This window comes from Malania oleifera, chromosome 12, assembly GCF_029873635.1.
Source record: "Malania oleifera isolate guangnan ecotype guangnan chromosome 12, ASM2987363v1, whole genome shotgun sequence".
Lineage (NCBI taxonomy): Eukaryota > Viridiplantae > Streptophyta > Magnoliopsida > Santalales > Ximeniaceae > Malania > Malania oleifera.
In genome coordinates, this window is record NC_080428.1 from 79,065,570 (window position 1) to 79,086,643 (window position 21,074).

The 21,074-nt window shown below is 33.4% G+C and overlaps 1 protein-coding gene across 1 annotated transcript; it reads left to right on the forward strand.

Annotated features, from left to right (window-relative positions):
* Positions 1-1,496: 1,496 nt before the first annotated feature.
* Positions 1,497-20,962, forward strand: LOC131144541 (plant intracellular Ras-group-related LRR protein 3). Its single transcript, XM_058093244.1, has 3 exons — positions 1,497-2,510; positions 19,753-19,919; positions 20,178-20,962. The coding sequence occupies exons 1-3, from the start codon at positions 1,974-1,976 to the stop codon at positions 20,788-20,790; spliced, it is 1,317 nt and encodes a 438-aa protein (XP_057949227.1). The 5' UTR covers positions 1,497-1,973; the 3' UTR covers positions 20,791-20,962.
* The last annotated feature ends 112 nt before the right edge of the window (positions 20,963-21,074 follow it).

Sequence of the window (21,074 nt, forward strand, 5' to 3'; positions counted from 1 at the left end):
AGGCGTAAGTTAAAATGACTTTAAGTTTTTACTGATCATGCATACGTGTCTTTGTACATGATTTTATTTTGGAAAAACTTTACCGAAATTTCGGTAGCATGCCGTCTGTAAATTGGACATTTCTCAAAAAATTTCTGTACTAAAACTTGATAGATTCAAGCAAACAAATTACAATAATATGCATCATGCATATACCAATGAGTTTGAGCATGCAAGAACCTAAATCCACTACCAGCGTGCAATTCACAATATACTGCATCAGCCATGCAGTTGGCGTTCAACGCAGTACTACAAAAAATCAGGGTATTAGTGACGGTTTTAAAATAGTTGCTATATGTACCGTTACTACTAACTTTTGGTGACGAATTAAAAATTTTGTCCCTAATAATGGACTATTAGTGACGGATCATAACCGTCACTAAAACTCTAATATGCCACTATAAATTCAAGAACGGCACAATTAATACCCTACTATTAGTCATAAATTTGAATCCTTCATTAATGTCTACTATTAGTCACGAATTTGAATCATTCACTAATAAATAAAAAAATTAAAAAACCTTTAATACTAATTTTTTTTAATCATCAATTCTTATATATCTGTAATTACATTTTTGAATACATAAATCGAAACCATAATTACTACAAAATTCGTAAATCATTCAAAATTTCTAATTCAAATACAAATTCAATTAAAATAAATAAATAACATATGTTCAGATAACAAAAAAAATTTCAAAATATTCAAAATTCAAATACAAATACTAGTATAAACAAATTAAAATATAAAAATTCCATTTATTCAAATAATAATAAAAATTACAAAGAAATAGTCAGAAGTTGCATCTGGCGTCAATTGTAGTGCATGCATGCATGACATCGTGCTGATGTTATGACAGTCACGAACCCTACAAATTAAGAGTCATTAAAAAAGATTAGTATACAAATGGAGGGATGGTTGGTACCTAGTATAATCAGGAAAAATAATTATATTATATAACAAATTTGCACCTAAGAAAAATAGTGAGTTAATTACTGCGAGGGATGATAGATGAGTAGACGTGGACCTATAACTTGGAATAAGATAGTATGTTTAATAGTCATGAATTTGTTGAAAAAAATTTATCCATAATCATATAAATTAACTAAAAAATGATTCATATAATCGACCTTATCAAGTGAGACTTAAGACTTGGTTTTGTTGTTATTGTTATTAGTAATTAAATATTTAATTAACATTTAGTAACATAAAATTAATTAAAACCGTGCTTGAAAACATAAATTTTACAAAATTATTTTATATGTCCAAAGCTGAAAAAGAAAATCTCCAAGCTTGCTTTAATTTTTTAAAGATCAAAATATACTTTTGATTATACATAATTGTTCTCTTGGATATCCTTATGATTATACATAATTGTTCTCTTGGATAAATTAAATATTTTTAAATTCTTGTTTATTTTTATAATTATTTATAAAATAATCCGGCATGGAACAATGATAAGCACTGAAAAGATTTTCGGAGAATTGTAGGTTCGAGTCTTAGTTGATGCACTTAGTGATCGGCCTAGCTTACTTAGGGCTGGGGATCGATATGAAGAAGTTACAAACTGCATCTGACTAGTCTCCACGTTGTCAACACTATATATATATATATATATATAGAGAGAGAGAGAGAGAGAGAGAGAGAGAGAGAGATTGAAATTCATGCAAATTCGAATTATATAGTTTTGATTTTTGAACGTAACCAATTAATTTCTGCGAATCTAGTCGCAGAGCCAACTTGCAAGAGCTCAAAGAACATCTAATCGATGCGGTCTCGTCAATTGTCATTCCGGCTTAGAATCCTCTCGCGCCTTCTCTCACGCCAGCAATGTCCTCATATGCATCATTCTTTCCGATCGTTTATCTGTTTTGCCGATTGAATCGAAGCCTGTTTGTTCCTATCTCCCACTCAGCTAGATTTCTCAGAGACCATGGCCTCAAACCGCCAAAATTTCCCCATTCTCTCTCGCACCATCTCTCTGTTTCCCCAGCTCGATGCATCGAAGCCCGCCTCTGCCCGCCCCTCGGTACCTTCCCGTCTGATGACCGATGCGGCCGCCGACGTCGCCCGAGCCTACTCAGTCATTCAGACCCTCGGCGACCGACCCGACCCGTCTGCGGTGGAGGCCGCTCGAGCGAAGATGACTCATCTCAAATCGGAACTACCCGCGAAAAAGGAGGCGGAGAAGGAGTTTAAGATATACGAGGCGGCGGTGAGGTTGGCGGAGCTCTACGAGGCGTATGCGAAGCGGCTGAGGGATGCCGAGAAGAGGTTGTGGCAGATTTATGAGCGCGCTGTGGAGGAGTGTTTGATTGACGAGAAAGTTGTTGGGATATTGGAAGAGGCGGCGAGGGAAGGAGGGGAGAGGGTTGAGCTTTCTGGGCGGTTGTTGAGGTCTCTTCCTCACGAGGCTTTTGGGGATTTTCGTGGTTTGGTTGCGCTTGATCTCTCCAACAATCAGTTAGAGGTTTGTAATTGAAATTTGTTCTTTTCTTTTTCTTTCTTTAAATTTCCGTTAATATGCTCTATTGTTGTGGATCAAAATCAATGAACTGCTGGAATTGAGGTGAAGACAAGAATGCTAAAGTGGAAAAAAAATTAAGGAAAAACTAAAAGATGATTTTTGATCTTGTTTGGGATGAGAAGAATACTTCACTTTGAAATCATTAAACCTAAGGCCATTTTTGTATGCGGAATGGAATTGAGGGAGTGGTGGAATCGATTTGGAAAATGAATCATTGTGGAAAGGAAATGGAATGTCTAGTTTCATTCCAATGTTTGGTTGAAGCCTGGAATCAAGGAATGCCAATTCCATTCCTTTTTTGTTTTTTTTTTCATCTTATCATGTGTATACAACTAGAGGAATGGGATTATATTTACATTAAATTTACCATATTGCCTTATGTACAAAAGTATAATGTTTAATATTTAACGTCCTTATATTTATCATGTTGTCCTAACTATTACAACTATCAATATGTATGGAACAACATCTATATAAAATTTTGCAATGAGGGAGAAATTAGTAAATTAGTAATTTTGTAAAACTTTCTATGCATGAATATAGAACATTTATTCAGAACCATCGAAAACTATTATATATGGGTATTTTAATGAATATCATTCCTTTTGTTCTTAATTTTTAACTACCTAGTTATCAAAGTATATTAGGACTCAAGCACCCATTACACCCTGCATAATAGATCATCGCCCAGAAAATAAAATAACAGAATGCCCCAAAAAGAATATTACACTTCATAAATTTGCCTGTCAACTTCCCTAACAACACACACTTATTACAAATGAAAAGTAAGCTCCAACCAGGAATTCTTAGAAAAGTTAAGAAAATTATATATTAAAATAAAAAATGTTATATAAATTCTCTAATTTATAAATCATATCTGAAATGAAGAATAGCTTCCCAAGAGGGGGGGTGAATTGGAAATCTTTTAATTTTATTTGATTTTTAAGTTTTCTAATTTTAATAACCTAGCAAAATACAATATATAACAACACTTAAGAAAACTGGAATTTAAAATAATAATTCAATCAACGTAATCAATCAATCAATAACATTTAGGCTTCCATCGCTTTCCCTGTAACCTTTTATTATTCACTTTACTTGATTAAAGATTTCCGCAAATTAATCAACGTACTCCCCTTTTAGGTTTCCGCAAAAGATTAATCAACACGTACTTTCTATTGATCAAGAACTTAATTTAAATCCTGCAACCTGCACTCATAAATTTTATAAAAAAAGCGAATAAAGTACGTAAATTAAAGTAGGGAGAAGTAGACAAGAGTTTTTACGAGGTTCGGCTTCAACACAGCCTTCGTCCTCGCCTTTGGCAAAAACACCAAAGGATTTCACTATCTCAGTTCCTTTATCTGGTGGAACAATACCAACTTACAATGCACTCCTTCAATTAGGCTAGAGCCCGCCTCTCCAAATAACAACCCCTTATTTGGTTCAACAATTCAACAACTCAGAATCGTTTAAGAAAGATAATGAAGAATATGTGAACAAAAGAAAACTCTCACAGTAGAGTGAATTAATACACCAATCAGCTCACTTTATACCCCAAAGTAATTTAAATATAAGAAATTTCAAGTTCAATTACTTGGTATGGATTGTCAAATAATTTTCCAAAGAAGATAAAAATTTTGATCGTTGGAAAATTTAATTTCAGAATGTAAATCGATTTCAGATCAGAGAGTTTATCTTAAAAGAATTTCAGATCCTTTGAAAACAAAATTTTGAATACTTGAAGATTAGTTGATCTAAAACCTTTAAAAAAACACTTACTTTGATCTAAAAGCCTTTGAATATTTCTGGATCAGAAAAGTTGTTGAAAAGCTCTTGATCTGGAAACTTTAGAGGATTTCTCAATTTCAAAATTCTTTTGAATATTTCATCAAAGTTCTTTCTCTCTTTCTTTGTACTTTCTTTTCTCTAATTTAAAATGTTTGAGATTAGAACTATTTATAGAGTTTTTTTTTTTTTTTGAAATCATCCATTACTCCCAAGGATTTCTAAAATTCATTTCCAAATATTTTGAAATAAATATGTTTAAAAGCATGGTTTAAAAAATCTTCTTTTTTTAAGCCCTTTTTATTTATTAAAAAAAAAATACTTTTTAGAGCATATATGTTTAAAAAAATATTTTTGATTTTCCAAATATTTTGAAATAAATATGTTTAAAAACTTCATTATTTCAAAAAAAATTTTTTTTCCTAAACCCTTTCTTTTTATGGATTTAAGAAATATTTTTTGGAGTATATATATAAAAACATATTTTTGAATTTTTATGAGCTTCAAATTTCTTTATACTTAAGATTTACTTTGAAGTACTTACATTTGAGAATATCCTTAAAAGTATAATCTAGTCTTCAAAACTTGTTCTTCCACCATCTTTGTAGTTGTATTTTTTCCTTTGAGCTTTTCACAATATGACTTCAATCTTCATGCTCTTTGTAATCCATGAACTTTCTTATACAATTGAGCTCTGTTATTTTCCTGAACACTTTTACTTGAAACATATTAAATATATCATTTGATTTGTTATCATCAAAATAAGAATTGTAAGTCTTATTAGGCCAACATTCTCCCCCTTTTTGATGATGACAAATCGAGAGTAAAAATATTAAGCTTTTGAAATTCATGGCTCCCTTTATCAATAAGTATGGTATATTTTCATGACTCCCCCTATCAAAAAGCATGGTATACTTTATAGAAAAAAAAAACTTCATTAAAAGTCACAAACATACTTCAACATAGCACAAACATACTTCATATTTTTGCACTACAACTTTCTCTCCCCCTTTGGACATCTATCAAAAAGGAGGGAAGGAGAAAAACAGAGATAATACTTCAAGTTAAAGTGCTAGTTCTAGAACACCAAAAGTTGCATAGCCAATAAAAACTTGAATACACAGAAACACAAGAAAAATCAGTCATAACTAGTGGCAAAAATTCTTGTGGTGTAAAACCTTGAGCCATAATCCATTGCTTCTCAATGATATGAATCTTGAAATCCCCTGGCTTAATTTGAAGGATCTTTCCCAAAGATATGGAATTTAGTTGAATCTTTTTCCCAAGCATATTTGTTTTGATTCCATTTTCACATCGCTCCATATTTGCATAGAAAATACGTACAACATTAGGATAATACCCTTTAGCTTGGTAGGTGATGAACCTATCCCATCCAATATCCTTGAAGAGTTCCAAGATTTCGGGAAAATCTGAATGAAATAACATTACGTCGAGTACCTTACCTAATATCGGTTCTGCTGAAGCAATTTGATTTCGGTAGAGGTGCTTGGCGTGTGGAGTGACTAACCATTTCTCCACTTCATGGTTATTGATTCTTGTGGAAGAGGAAGATCTTTTAACACCAACGGATTTTGGTCTAGGCATGGTTAGATGAAGAATAAAATCAAGGAAACGCGAAGCTAATGCTCAGTTTTTATGTGTTAAAAAAGGATTTGATGCTAGATTTCTAGATGTTTTTAGCACGATTTTTGTATAAAAAGTGATGGAGATGAAGGGTTTTTGAAGGAAAATGAATGGTCAGGTGCCTGGAGGGTTTTAAAATGACTTAGAATAGGGTTTTAGAACCCAACCTTCCGCGAGACAGCCGCCTGGTACCCTGGTGGCAGTCGCCTGTCAACCAGAACAACTCCTAAATAACTTCCCGATTATGAAGCATGCCCAATTCTCTTCTTATAAATATAAATCTTTCTTCTGACAAAGGTTTTGTGAAAATGTCTGCTAATTGATCATGTGTATTCACAAACTCTAGTACTATATCTTCATTTTGTACATGATCTCTCAAAAAATGATGTCTTATATCAATGTGTTTTGTTCTTGAGTGAGATACTGGATTTTTTGAGATATTAATAGCACTTGTGTTATCACATTTGATAGGGATAGTTTGATATTGTATTTGAAAATTTTTTAACTGTTGTTTCATATATAATGTTTGAGCACAACAGTTTCCTGCAGCAATGTATTCTGCTTCTGCTGTGGATAATGCTACAGAATTTTGTTTCTTTGAAGACCATGAAACTAGAGAATGTCCTAGAAAATGACACGTTCCACTTGTGCTTTTTCTATCTATTTTACATCCAGCAAAGTCTGCATCTGAATAACTAATCATTTCAAATCCAGATTCCTTTGGATACCATAAACCTAGTTCAAGTGTACCTAGGAGATACCTAAGAATTCTTTTTACTGCTGTTTGATGTGATTCTTTTGGGGCTGACTGAAATCTTGCACACATACATATGCTGAACATAATATCTGGTCTACTTGCTGTTAAATAGAGTAGGCTTCCTATCATTCCTTGATAATGCTTTGTATCAACTTGTTTCCCTTTTTCATCTTTTTCAAGACTAGTTGAAGTACTCATAGGAGTTCCTATGGGTTTACTTTCTTCCATATTAAACTTTTTTAACATGTCTTTAATGTATTTAGTTTGATTTATAAAGATTCCATTTCTTGCTTGTTTGATTTGTAATCCAAGAAAGTAATTTAATTCTCCCATCATACTCATCTCAAACTCTTTTTGCATACATGTGGCAAATTCTTTACATAGATCTTTATTTGTTGCTCCAAATATAATATCATCCACATATATTTGAACTAGTAACAAATCTTTGTTTTTAGTTTTAATGAATAAGGTACTATCAACTTTTCCTCTTGTAAATTCATTTTTGAGTAAGAACTTACTTAATCTCTCATACCAAGCTCTTGGAGCTTGTTTCAGACCATAAAGAGCTTTTGTCAATTTGAATACATGGTTTGGATGTTTAGAATTTTCAAATCCTGGGGGTTGTTTAACATATACTTCTTCGTTTATATATCCATTAAGAAATGCACTCTTCACATCCATTTGATATAACTTAAAGTCCTTATAGGCAGCATAGGCTAAGAGCATCCTAATAGCTTCCATTCTTGCTACAGGTGCAAAAGTTTCATCATAATCTATTCCCTCTTCTTGATTATATCCTTGTGCCACTAACCTGGCTTTATTTCTTACAACAATTCCGTTTTTATCTTTCTTATTTCTAAAGACCCATTTTGTTCCTATAATCGATTTATCTTTGGGTTTTGGTATTAGTTCCCATACTTGAGTTCTTTCGAATTGATTTAATTCCTCTTGCATAGCAATAATCCAAGAGTCATCATTTAAGGCATCTTCAATATTTTTTGGTTCATATTGGGATAAGAAGGCACAATGATTGCAAATATTTTTTAGTGAGGCTCTAGTAGTTATTCCTTTTGATGTTTCACCTAAAATTAGTTCTTTTGGGTGATTTTTGTCATATTTCCACTCTTTAGGAAGTTTAAGTTTTTCTGAAAGGTTGTCATTTAATGTATCATTATCCTTTTCTTCCTTTATTTCAAGAACTTCTTCTTTTTGTGAAATAACTTCTTTTTCATCATTCATATTTTTTATATTATAACAATTTGATTCATCAAAGGTTATATGAATTGATTCCATAATTGTAGAAGTTCTTTTATTATAAATCCTATAGGCTTTACTATTTGTAGAATAGCCTAAGAAAATACCTTCATCTGACTTTGCATCAAATTTTCTTAGGTCATCTTTAGTATTTAAAATAAAACATTTGCAACCGAATACATGAAAGTAGGATATATTTGGTTTTCTATCTTTCCAAATTTCATATGGTGTTTTATCTATTTTTGATCTTATAGATACCTTATTTACAATATAACATGCTGTATTTACAGCTTCTGCCCAAAAATATTTAGGTAAACTATTTTCATTGAGCATCGTTCTTGCCATTTCTTGCAAAGTTCTATTTTTCCTTTCAACAACTCCATTTTGTTGTGGAGTTCTCGATGCTGAAAAATTGTGAGTTATGCCATGTTCATTACAAAATTTTTTTACTTCTTTATTTTTAAACTCTCTTCCTTGGTCACTTCTAAAGCTTGTTACATTATAGCCTTTCTCATTTTGTAGTTTCTTGCATAAGGTTATTAGTTTATTGCAAGCTTCATCTTTGTTTGCTAAGAATATTACCCAAGTAAATCTTGAAAAATCATTTACTATTACAAAAGCATATTGTTTTCCACCTAAGCTTAAGGTTCTAGTTGGACCAAACAAGTCTAAGTGTAGGAGTTCTAGGGGTCTTTTGGTGGATATTAATTTTTTCTTTTTAAAACTTGTTTTTACTTGTTTTCCCTTTTGACAAGCATCACATATCTTGTCTTTTACATACTTAATATTTGGTAATCCTTTTACAAGGTTTTTCTTAGTTAATTTAGATAGTAGGTCCATGCTAGCATGTCCTAGTTTCCTATGCCATAACCAACTTACTTCATTCATAGTTGCTAAACAAGTTATGTTTTGATTTGTTATTTTCTCAAGATTTATACAATAAACATTATTTATTCTATGAGCCATAAACACGGTTTCTTTATTTTTGGGATTCTTGATGACACATTTTTCTTTCATGAACATTACTTTGAACCCTTTATCACTTAATTGACTAATACTTAAAAGATTATGTTTTAGTCCTTCTACTAATAACACACTATCTATAGTAAGTGAAGGTTCCTTACCAATTTTACCTATACCAACAATTTTACCTTTGGCATTGTCGCCGAAGGTGACGTATCCCCCATCTTTTTGTGTTAAGGTTGTAAACTTGGTCTTGTCACCAGTCATATGCCTTGAGCATCCGCTATCCAAGTACCATTTGTCTGTTGTCGTTGTTGTTCTAAGGCAAACCTATAATAAGGGACACTAAGTGTTAGTTTTTGGAACCCAAATTCTTTTGACTTTTATTGTTTTACTATTAGTTCCACTATTTGTCTTCCATTCTCCTTGGACTTTAACATATTTTCTCTTTAATGGACAATTAAACATTATATGACCTTTAGTCTTACACATATAGCAAGTGGTGTGTTCATGTTTGTTATTTGATGAAGTGCTAGCATAGAACATAGCTTCCTTGTTAAAGTATCCCATGTATAGCTTTTTATTCTTTTTATTTGTTTTACCATTGTAGCCTATTCTTTCTTTGTTTCCATGAAACCTTTGCTGTCCAATCATTTTTTCAAAGTTCTCTTTACCTCCAGTAAAGTTATAGATAATCTTTTCTTTGTCCTCAACTATCTTTTTGAGTTGATTTATTTCTAAATCTTTCTTATTCAACCCATTTGTATGAGTTTTATCTAATTCTTGTTTTATTTCGTCTTCCAGCTTCTTAATATAAATATTTCTTTCTTCTTCAATAACTTTGAGTGATTCTAGTTGCTTTACCAGTTCTTGATTCTGATTCTTCAAAGTTATATTTCTTTTAGACACTTTTATAAACCTTTTATGTAGTAAAAATAATTCAGTTTGTAATTCCTTATAAGGAGGCAAACTGTCACATGATTCATCATAAGACACATTTTGAGATTCTGTTGAAGAGTAATAAGAATTTACCTCTTCATCGTTTGCCATGAAGCATATATTTGCCATCTCTTGCTCACTTGATTCAGTTTCAGTTTCGCTAGAGCTTGAATCATCCCAAGTAGCTTTCATTGCTTCCTTCTTTTTCTTCTTGTCTTTCTTGAGTAGTGGACACTCTAGTTTAATATGCCCTGGCTTTTTGCAATGATAACAAATAGGTTCATTCTTACCTTTATTTTCTTTCCTACTTGTATCTCTTTTTTCAGTTTTCTTTTTATGAAATTTTATAGGAAACCTTTTATTTCTTCTATAGAATTTTCCTAGTCTTTTAGTAATGAATGCCAATTCATCTTGATCAAGGTCACTTGTTTCACTTTCTTCTTCACTGGAACTATGGTTAGATGCTTTTAGAGCTATGGATTTTTTATTTTTAGGTTCAGGATTCCTTTCTTTCAGTGCCATTTCATACGTAAGAAGTGAGCCTATAAGTTCATCCAAAGAAGTAGTTTTAAGATTTCTGCCTTCCGTGATGGCTGTGGCTTTTGGTTCCCAAATAGGAGGTAGACCTCTTAGAATTTTCCTGATCATTTCGTATGTAGTATAGGTTTTTCCTAAGGCACTTAGAGAATTTATTATGTAGGTAAATCTGGTATACATGCTTGATATTGTTTCTTCAGAATTCATTTTAAAAGCTTCGTATTCACTTGTTAGCATGTCTATCCTATTGTCTCTAACATCAACCGTTCTTTCATAAGTTACCTCTAGTTTATCCCAAATTTCCTTAGCGGTTTTGCAGGCCATGACTCGATTAAACTCATTTGCATCAAGTGCACAATATAATGCGTTTATAGCACTTGCATTAATTTGAAGCATTTTATAATCTGAGTCGGTCATGTCTTTCTTTTCTTTTGGAATATGTTTTCCATCAACTAACTTAGAAGGTATAAGATTTCCATCCATGACAACTTCCCAAGCTTTCCAATCCATGTGTTGGAGATATATTTCCATCCTCTTTTTCCAAAAAGCATAATTGTGTCCACAAAAGATTGGTGGACGGGTTGAGGATTGTCCTTCACCAAAGGGTGCTACTCCGATATTTGCCATTTGATCTTTTTATAGTTTCTTGTTAGGAATTTCTATAACTAGGCTCTGATACCAAATGAAATGAAAAATAGCTTCCCAAGAGGGGGGGTTGAATTGGAAATCTTTTAATTTTATTTGATTTTTAAGTTTTCTAATTTTAATAACCCAGCAAAATACAATATATAACAACACTTAAGAAAACTGGAATTTAAAATAATAATTCAATCAACGTAATCAATCAATCAATAACATTTAGGCTTCCATCGCTTTCCCTGTAACCTTTTATTATTCACTTTACTTGATTAAAGATTTCCGCAAATTAATCAACGTACTCCCCTTTTAGGTTTCCGCAAAAGATTAATCAAAACGTACTTTCTATTGATCAAGAACTTAATTTAAATCCTGCAACCTGCACTCATAAATTTTATAACAAAAGCGAATAAAGTACGTAAATTAAAGTAGGGAGAAGTAGACAAGAGTTTTTACGAGGTTCGGCTTCAACACAGCTTACGTCCTCGCCTTTGGCAAAAACACCAAAGGATTTCACTATCTCAGTTCCTTTACCTGGTGGAACAATACCAACTTACAATGCACTCCTTCAATTAGGCTAGAGCCTGCCTCACCAAATAACAACCCCTTATTTGGTTCAACAATTCAACAACTCAGAATCGTTTAAGAAAGATAACGAAGAATATGTGTACAAAAGAAAACTCTCACAGTAGAGTGAATTAATACACCAATCAGCTCACTTTATACCCCAAAGTAATTTAAATATAAGAAATTTCAAGCTCAATTACTTGGTATGGATTGTCAAATAATTTTCCAAAGAAGATAAAAATTTTGATCGTTGGAAAATTTAATTTCAGAATGTAAATCGATTTCGGATCAGAGAGTTTATCTTAAAAGAATTTCAGATCCTTTGAAAACAAAATTTTGAATACTTGAAGATTAGTTGATCTAAAACCTTTAAAAAAACACTTACTTTGATCTAAAAGCCTTTGAATATTTCTGGATCAGAAAAGTTGTTGAAAAGCTCTTGATCTGGAAACTTTAGAGGATTCTCAATTTCAAAATTCTTTTGAATATTTCATCAAAGTTCTTTCTCTCTTTCTTTGTACTTTCTTTTCTCTAATTTAAAATGTTTGAGATTAGAACTATTTATAGAGGTTTTTTTTTTTTTTTTTGAAATCATCCATTACTCCCAAGGATTTCTAAAATTCATTTCCAAATATTTTGAAATAAATATGTTTAAAAGCATGGTTTAAAAAATCTTCTCTTTTTAAGCCCTTTTTATTTATTAAAAAAAAATACTTTTTAGAGTATATATGTTTAAAAAAAAATTTTTGATTTTCCAAATATTTTGAAATAAATATGTTTAAAAACTTCATTATTTCAAAAAAAATTTCTTTTCCTAAACCCTTTCTTTTTATGGATTTAAGAAATATTTTTTGGAGTATATATATAAAAACATATTTTTGAATTTTTATGAGCTTCAAATTTCTTTATACTTAAGATTTACTTTGAAGTACTTACATTTGAGAATATCCTTAAAAGTATAATCTAGTCTTCAAAACTTGTTCTTCCACCATCTTTGTAGTTGTATTTTTTCCTTTGAGCTTTTCACAATATGACTTCAATCTTCATGCTCTTTGTAATCCATGAACTTTCTTATACAATTGAGCTCTGTTATTTTCCTGAACACTTTTACTTGAAACATATTAAATATATCATTTGATTTGTTATCATCAAAATAAGAATTGTAAGCCTTATTAGGCCAACAATATCCAATTTTGATATCTAACAAACCATAATCCAGAAAAAAAAAACGCTCCTCTTAACTAGTCTTAGAAACAAGTGTAACATACCATAATCCCAAAAATCACGTGTTAATGTCATCTGTAACTAAATAAAACTTCCTGTTTACTTCATGCCTCTCCTCCCTCTCCTGATTTCTGTTGCCAAAAGACTTTAAGGGATTCGAAAGAGGTTCCTTTGGGGGAGTTTGGGGGCAGAATTCAAATTCCACCTGGTCAAATGGGGCTTGGTGATTAGCCAATTAGCTTAAGAGGCTTGGGTTTAAAGTTCCTTCACATCTTCAATGAAGCACTTCTTGGAAAATGGTTATGGAGATTTATGATTGACAAATATCACCTTTGGCGGAAAATCATTGACATGGAATATATGCTTGAGCACAATGAGTTGATCTCTCGAGCTAGTAGAGGACCTCACCGCACAGGTGTGGAAATATGTTAGAAAAGGCTGGAATGACTTTTTATTTTTTGTCCTTTATTAGATTCCAAGTGGGGAATGGAGACAACATTTATTTTTGGCATGATGTGTGGAGTATCCTGGAGGCTCTTAGTATCTCATTTCCAATTATTTACAACATGGCTTGTGATAAAGATGCCTGCATAAGTCACACCTTCAAACATCAATTGAGGGGTTTATTTTGGAATACCCCCTTTCATGGAAATGTGGAACATCGGGAACTCCACTAGCTCACCAATTTCTACAGTCATCTTTACAAGTTCTAGTTTCAAAATCCTCATGACCTTCTTGTTTGGTCCTTGGACAAGAAGGGTGGTCTTCACTATCAGTTCCTTCTACAAGAAACTTTTTCTCCGAGAGTCAAAACAACATTCACTCCCCTTGGCCTCAAATATGGAGGACAGCTGCCCCTACTAAGGTTGCCTTTTTTACGTGGGAAGCAGCTCATGGTAAGATCTGGACCTTGGACAGCTTGCAAAGAAGGGGGTTCTCCGTTGCCAACAGATGCGCCCTTTGTATGGCTAAGGCAGAATCAGTAGACCACATCCTTCTCCATTGCCTCTTGACCATAAATCTTTGGAATGTGGCTCTGACTCTAGTCAGACATTGGTGGGTTGCCACTAGATCTGTTGGAGGGGAGCTCCGAGTCTGGAGAGTTATTCAAGCAACAAAGGAAAAGAGGAAGGCTTTGTCTCTCATTTCTCTCACAATTAGAAGCAATGAGAGGAACATAAGAGTATTCAAATTCAATCTAAATGCTTCAATTCAGCATAGAGCAGTGGTTTACTGCGATTACTAGTTGGCATAGTGGTCTTGTAGCAAATGAGTTCAATGTGACTTTTGATTTTTATGGCATCCCCTTGATGTCCTCTTAATATCTTTACTGATCAGAAAAAAAAAAAAAAAAAACAAAAACAATAGTCTCATTGTAAGTCTCCATTGTTGAAAATTTCAACAGAGCATCCCTATTTATTATAGTATAAATTACTTTTACCAAATAGAAATATTATGGTGTATATTTTTTCTGCTAAAACAAAAAAAAGATATAAGAAAATTATATTAAAAGTCAAACCTAAGTGGGAACTATGAAAAGAATATGGTTCAGTGTTTAGTAGCCTTATATATCTTCCCCTAACAATATATTTATTCCTAAATGTAACGTCCCCAAACCTATCTTCCCCTACTCATAAACTAATTACCAACAATGACTGGGAGATTTTCAATTATATAATTTACATCGAGGTTTTCTAGCAATAGTATGAGCAAAAACATGTCCTATAGTTGAATAGGGAAATGAAAAGAAGTGTGATATTTTTCATGCACGTTATGAGCTGTAGAATGGAGTGTTAACAATATGACCATTCACATATGAGCAGTGAACTGGGAATAACCTTCTGAGGGATGTGATCATTTATGGGACCGAACCTTGCATTCCTAAGTGATCCTGAGAAAGAAAATGCAAATAACCCACATTCAAAGAACTATATTTACCCCTTTGCCACCCTATGTCTAAATTCCACGAACCTAGAACTAGCTTTTCCCCAAATCTCATACTAGTGCATACTTGATGCATAGTTGTAGGCTGTGATTAAGAAAAGAAAGATAGGAGTGGAAAGTGAAGATCACTCGTATATACGCATAGCAAAATTGTTTATTTTTTGAATACCTGTAGGCTGATTTTTTATGCTTATGTTTATTTTTCCCCCATCAGATGTTTATATATAAACTTCTACTGCTGATCTTTACAGAATATGAACATTTCTTCCCTTCAAATTCAAATATTTACTTTTTTATCATAAGCCTGTTCACAATGAAGCAAATTCAAAATATTACATAATTTTCTAAAATTATGGATGGGGAAGGAAACATAGTGTATGATAGATTCACTATTTCGTATTTATTAAAAAAAAAAAAAAAAACACTCATATCCTTTGGATTACACCCAAATTATCTACTTTTTTTTTCTTTCTCTTTTTGTATTTGTATATTAGTCAATAAATACAGCCAACCCCACCTAGCGAACTTAAGGCTTGTTGTTGTTGTTGACTTCTTGTATATTAGTCAATAAATACACACAACGCAGAAAAATGTTAGAATTAGGAATGTCATTTTGATACTCCTGTGAAGTGTTAGATGAAACAAACAACAAAAGAATGATCTCAGGGTTTGAAGCATAGCCAATGAGAAACTAAATCAAGATGAACCTGCTACTATACTGGGTCAGGTAGCTATGAAGTTATTCATTTCTAATGCATTTAATAATTCAAGGTAGAAAACTTTGACCTAATTCCAAAAAATTAAGTCTGGCAAAGGCACAAAGCACAAATTTAATTCAAGTCTCTAATTTAACAGCAAAAGTACCTCCATTTGATTGTTAACTATAATGGGAGTTAAGATCCATCTTTGCATTTGGTTTTACCTGCTAAACAAATGATCAAAATTCATTTCCAGGCTTCCAGCATCATATCTAAGTAATGCAAGAATGAACATTTTCCAAAGTAACGTATTTAATGGGAAATATTTTCCATCAGGTTATCATTTTCTGCAAAATAGTCAGATCCTGCCTTTATAATAATTTCCAAAGTTCTCAATTGCTCTCTGCACTATCTGTCCATATTATTTACCTGAAATACCTTCTCCTGAATGCCAACTCAAGCATCTGTAGTTCCATGTAATATCCCATAAAATTTAACAGTTTCTTTCTTAAATATGGCCTGACCACATATTAATCTTCCAACAAATAGAAGAAAAATGCAAGTTAATTGTCAATTTGGATAGTTTCCAAATTAGGGTACACAAAGAGTAGCAAAGTTCAAAAATCACACACACACATATATATATATATATATATATATATATATATTATTTTTTTATACAAAAGAAGATATATTAGATGAAAAGAAGAGAAGGTGCAACGTGTGGGGACAAGAAGTCCGCCAAATAAATAATAAAAGAAAAAGAGAAAAGGAAAATAATAATAATAATAAATAAATAAATAAAACTAAACAATATTAGCCAAGGGACTCCCTCTTCAAACCCTTTCCATCATAGTTCACTGAGCTCTTCAGATTCACTAATTCCCTTTGTCCTTTCATCTTTTGACTTTTATCACCATCCATTTGCACTTCATTTCCTCCAATCTCGCTCAACTTTAAATCCATTTTATCCAAAAGATTTTGAGCTTCTAAGTCATTCTTAGGAATCTCCACCACAGGGTGCAGGCAAAACTCCATCCCTACTCCTTGTTGATGAACCCATCGTTATAAAAAATAGTAACTCCATCTAAGCCTTCCATTGGGGGTGGATGGTCATATGACAAATCCCCTATTTCATCGCAAGAATCAGAAATATACCCATATTGTTCTCAAATCTTGTCCAATAACAGCCCTCCACCACAACCAAAACTCACTAATATCATCACTCTCTGAATTTGAATCCCACCATTTCTTTCCCATCCCATCTTTACTAGCCTCATTATTATATTCAGCCTTCTTCTTTGCACTCGAGTTTTCCACAGTACTTAACTCTCCTTTAGAATTTTGTCTTAGTAACTTTAACACTGATTCACCAGAATTTCTTTTCTTCAAAAACCTTCATTTTAGCACCCATAGAAGCTGCCCTCCTATGATCATAAGCCTTTTTATCCTCAATTTTATTGACATTAAGACTCCGATTGTCAGATTTTTCCTCAGACACGGCCTCTTCTATTTTACTCCTCGCTTTCTAATACCTCTTCGACAGTTAACACGATTTTGACCCCATGATCTTGTTTTGAATCTAATATGCTGCTAGAATTTTTAATTTGTGGTCATTCTGACTCAAATCTTAGAAAACTGCATACTGGATTTGGATTCCATTCGCAAAACGATTAGAGTCCTCCTCCCCTGTACTCATTTCCTGACATGCAGGAGCAAAATTTTGAACCTGCGGATTGTCTGGAACCAAGAAGGAGATACTTTTGTTGCCATTACCGCACACATGGGCCTGAACACCACCTTGACCCTTCTGCTGGAAACCATTTCGAAGAGAACCTTTCTTTGGATCCAAAGTATCAACCTTTCCTAGACACTGGGCTTGTTCAAATACTTGGCCCAATTTAGTCAAAAAGGAAATACCTCCTTTTTCAATAACTTGGGCCAGGTCCAAAATGAGTAACATACAACCTGCCCCAATTCTTTTTTGCGGCCTCCTCCTTGAAAGCAACCCTAGTTTAAAAACTCCATAACACGACAATCTTCTCAAACCTTAATCTCTCCTCTAGAAATACAAATTTCAGGTCAAATTCTAAAGGGAACAATATTATTTATGGCATTATAGATAAGATATAATTTATTTGTCTCATTTTGTGCCATACACCAGTGTTGCCCCCATTGAAAGTCCACACTATCGTCCATTTGAAAACTGAAGTTCATTATCCAAAAATCCCAAAAACACATGCATGTAATAGAATAATAAAATTGCAGAGAATACAGTGGTGTCAGGAAAAACAGTGGGCCAATCAATTGCTTTTGACATAAAAACACCTAGAGCCTTTTAATATGGTTCAGAATAGGATCTAACACATGGAGCAAATATAGAATGAAACTTTTATATATATTAATTCAATAAATCAAATGCAGATAAAAGCCAAAAATAAACAATCAGATAGAGAAACAATGAGGGGAAAAAGAATCCGGCCATCACCTTAACGATGTCAGACTGAATATGTTAAAATTTCAAGTATAATAAACAACCAGAGAGAGAAACAATGAGGGGGAAAAGAATCAGGCTATCACCTTAACCATATCAGACTGAATATGTTAGTGTGTGTGTGTGTGTGTGAGAGAGAGAGAGAGAGAGAGAGGGAGATTGTAGGAGTCTGTCTCACCTGTCACATTGTCTAGATGAAGATCAGCGACTTTGGAGATGAAGATCCACAAGCAGAGAGAGAGAGAGAGAGATTGTAGAAGAGTGTCTCAACTGTGTCACATTGTCTAGATGAAGATCTGCTACTAGAGATGAAGATCTGCAAAGCTGAAAGAGGGATAGAAATTGAGTCCTATGGATGAAAATCAAGCCCTAAGGAGAAAGAAATTGAGCAGTAGAATGAATACGCACCTGAAATGGACTGGTGAAGAATTGAGACTGGCAGAGGAATCTGGGAAAAATGATGAACAACAAGCTCAGGCTATAGAGTTCCGAGAGAAAGAGGAAGAGAGAGAGTAGGATGCATCTTTCATGTATCTGGCTGCAAAAGGCATGCGGTTGCAGAATAGAGAATTTTTTGTGGGGACATTTTTGTCTTTAAGAAACAAAGAGTAAGTAATGGAATGTTGAGTCCAATGGAGAGCTAGTGGAATGCCTATTCCTTTTCATAGAAGGAATGCTCATTCCTTGTGAATACCCATTCGAATGTTATGTTATGTAACCAAACAAAGTAATGGAACAGGAACAGGAATTATGATTCGGCTCCTGCGTCAATTCCTTCTAACCAAGTGAGCTGTAAATGTTTAAATATTTTTTCAATAATTCCACACCATCTGTATAATTATCAGACAAAAGAGTCTAGAAGAGAGTAGATGGGCTATGCGTTCTCTCCTGGGCAGGTTTGCATACCAAATGACACATGTTTATCATGGATGATTGTTCAATGATAAATCACATTATTACTACCCAATGAATATAATTTTGTCTCTGATTGTTGGAGCATTCACATGTTTTATGGTCCAATATGGATATATTTGCATCTGACAGTTCTCTGCATCCTTCTCAGGGAGAATTTTAGCCATGCAGAAGGTCTTGAATCTCGATGCATTATACTTTGTTCTCATGAAATGGTTTGCTTGATATTTATTGGAAAAAAATATACTTGATTGGAGTAAGTTTCAACTTAGAACTCCCCAAATTCATATTTTTCCATTCAAATTAATTATAAGTCATATCGATCATGGGATGCGTGTGTAATGGGTTTTTGTTTAATTTCTACTTAGAACTCTCCCATGAATTTTAATTTGTTATTCAAATTAATTATTAGTCATTGCAAACATGTGATGCACGTGTAATAGGTTTTTATTTAATTTTCTTGTAAAACTAGTTCATTCTTTATGTTCTTTACTTTTTTTAATTTATATCATTTTATGTCAACATTTCTTCTCTACACCACTATTTATGTATTTGGTCATGCATAGATTCTCAATATTCTATATCACCTGTTGAAAGTTTAAGTCTGGTTTTGTTGGTTTGTGGTAACTGGCTGACAATGATCTTGACTTGGGCAATAATCTGGATGGTGGAGGAAATTAGTTTACATGGGCAGTTGTCTTTTACATTATTAGTGAAAAAGCATAGGTTGATGCAGAGTTGAGATTTGTAATAGCGGTCATCTACTATTGGATGCTCAGCATTTTTCAATTCTGTCTCTAATAGCTTTGCCATTAATATGGTGAGCAGGTCCTTCCTGATTCAATAGCTGGACTACAAAAACTGGAGGAGCTAAATCTCTCATCCAACCTTTTGGAGTCGCTCCCAAACTTCATTGGATTGTTGCCTAATTTAAAGGTTCTGAATGTTTCTGGCAACATGCTTAGAAGTCTTCCAGAAGCCGTTGCACATTGCAGGTAATCTATCATTACCTTTTTCTTTCTGTTAGTACAATTATTTAAAAGACTATTGCTGTGTTTGGGAGCTTGGATTTTGGGCATTGGATTTGAATTTTTAAAGATTTGGATAAAATGTAATATAAAATCATATTGAATTTTGTCTAAATTCAGATAAATCCAAATTTAAGGTCTGAAATCCATATTCCTGAACAACCTTATTGATTTTTTATTTTTTTTCCATTTTATAATTAATAATTGGTTTGTGTGACGTTCTAGTTCACTGGTGGAGTTGGAGGCAAACAGTAACATGATCATGTGTTTACCAACTGACATCGGCTATGGATTACTGAACCTTACAAAGTTCTCAATCTCCCTTAATAAAATCCATTCCCTTCCAAGATCCATTGGTGAAATGACGTCATTAAAATACTTGGACGCTCATTTTAACGAGCTCTCTGTTGTACCACATTCTATTGGGAGGTTGACAAATCTCAAGGTCCTCAGCCTGAGCAGCAATTTCAGTTACTTAACAGAGCTTCCTGAAACCATTGGTGTTCTAACCAACCTCAGAGAGCTTGATCTCAGTAACAACCAAATACGCACTCTCCCTGACATGTTTGGCCGGCTCCAGGATCTGAAGAAGCTGAATTTGGAGCAGAACCCACTGAAAATCCCTCCGATGGAGACTGTGAGTCAAGGGATCGAAGCTGTGAAAGAGTTTATGGCAAAGAGATGGCTCGAAGCGGACAAGCAGCCAGCTATGCCCTGTTGGGTGAGGTGGTGCACGCCCTGCTTAGATGGCATTCTTTCTGGGATTTATCGAATGGCTGCAGGATATCTGGGAGGAGGAAGGGCCTCCAGAGACCCTTTTCTGGATCAACGTTTGTGATTGGGTATCTGCTCGAAATTGGATTCAAATATATGCTTTTATGAATACAAAGTCGTGTTTATATTTGTGTATATATTTTTGTAGTATGTACAGTTAGTAGGTTTTTGGCTCTGTACATTTGACACAGCAGGTACATGCTGCTGTTTGTCCCAAGTCCTCGCATTTTTTGCAATTTTTTTGTGCCTTGTTAGTTGTTGCCATGCAAAGCATATATAGGAGGCTTACCGAGTTTTGCATCTTATGAGAAACCAACCAAAAAAAAGAGAGGGTGCAAAAGCTGAGTG

Coding starts and splice junctions, on each gene's coding strand:
- LOC131144541 (XM_058093244.1), top strand. CDS start 1,974: ATGGCCTCAAACCGCCAAAATTTCCCCATTCTCTCTCGCACCATCTCT. Junction 2,511..19,752: donor TCTCCAACAATCAGTTAGAG/GTTTGTAATTGA, acceptor TATGGTGAGCAG/GTCCTTCCTGATTCAATAGC. Junction 19,920..20,177: donor GAAGCCGTTGCACATTGCAG/GTAATCTATCAT, acceptor GTGACGTTCTAG/TTCACTGGTGGAGTTGGAGG.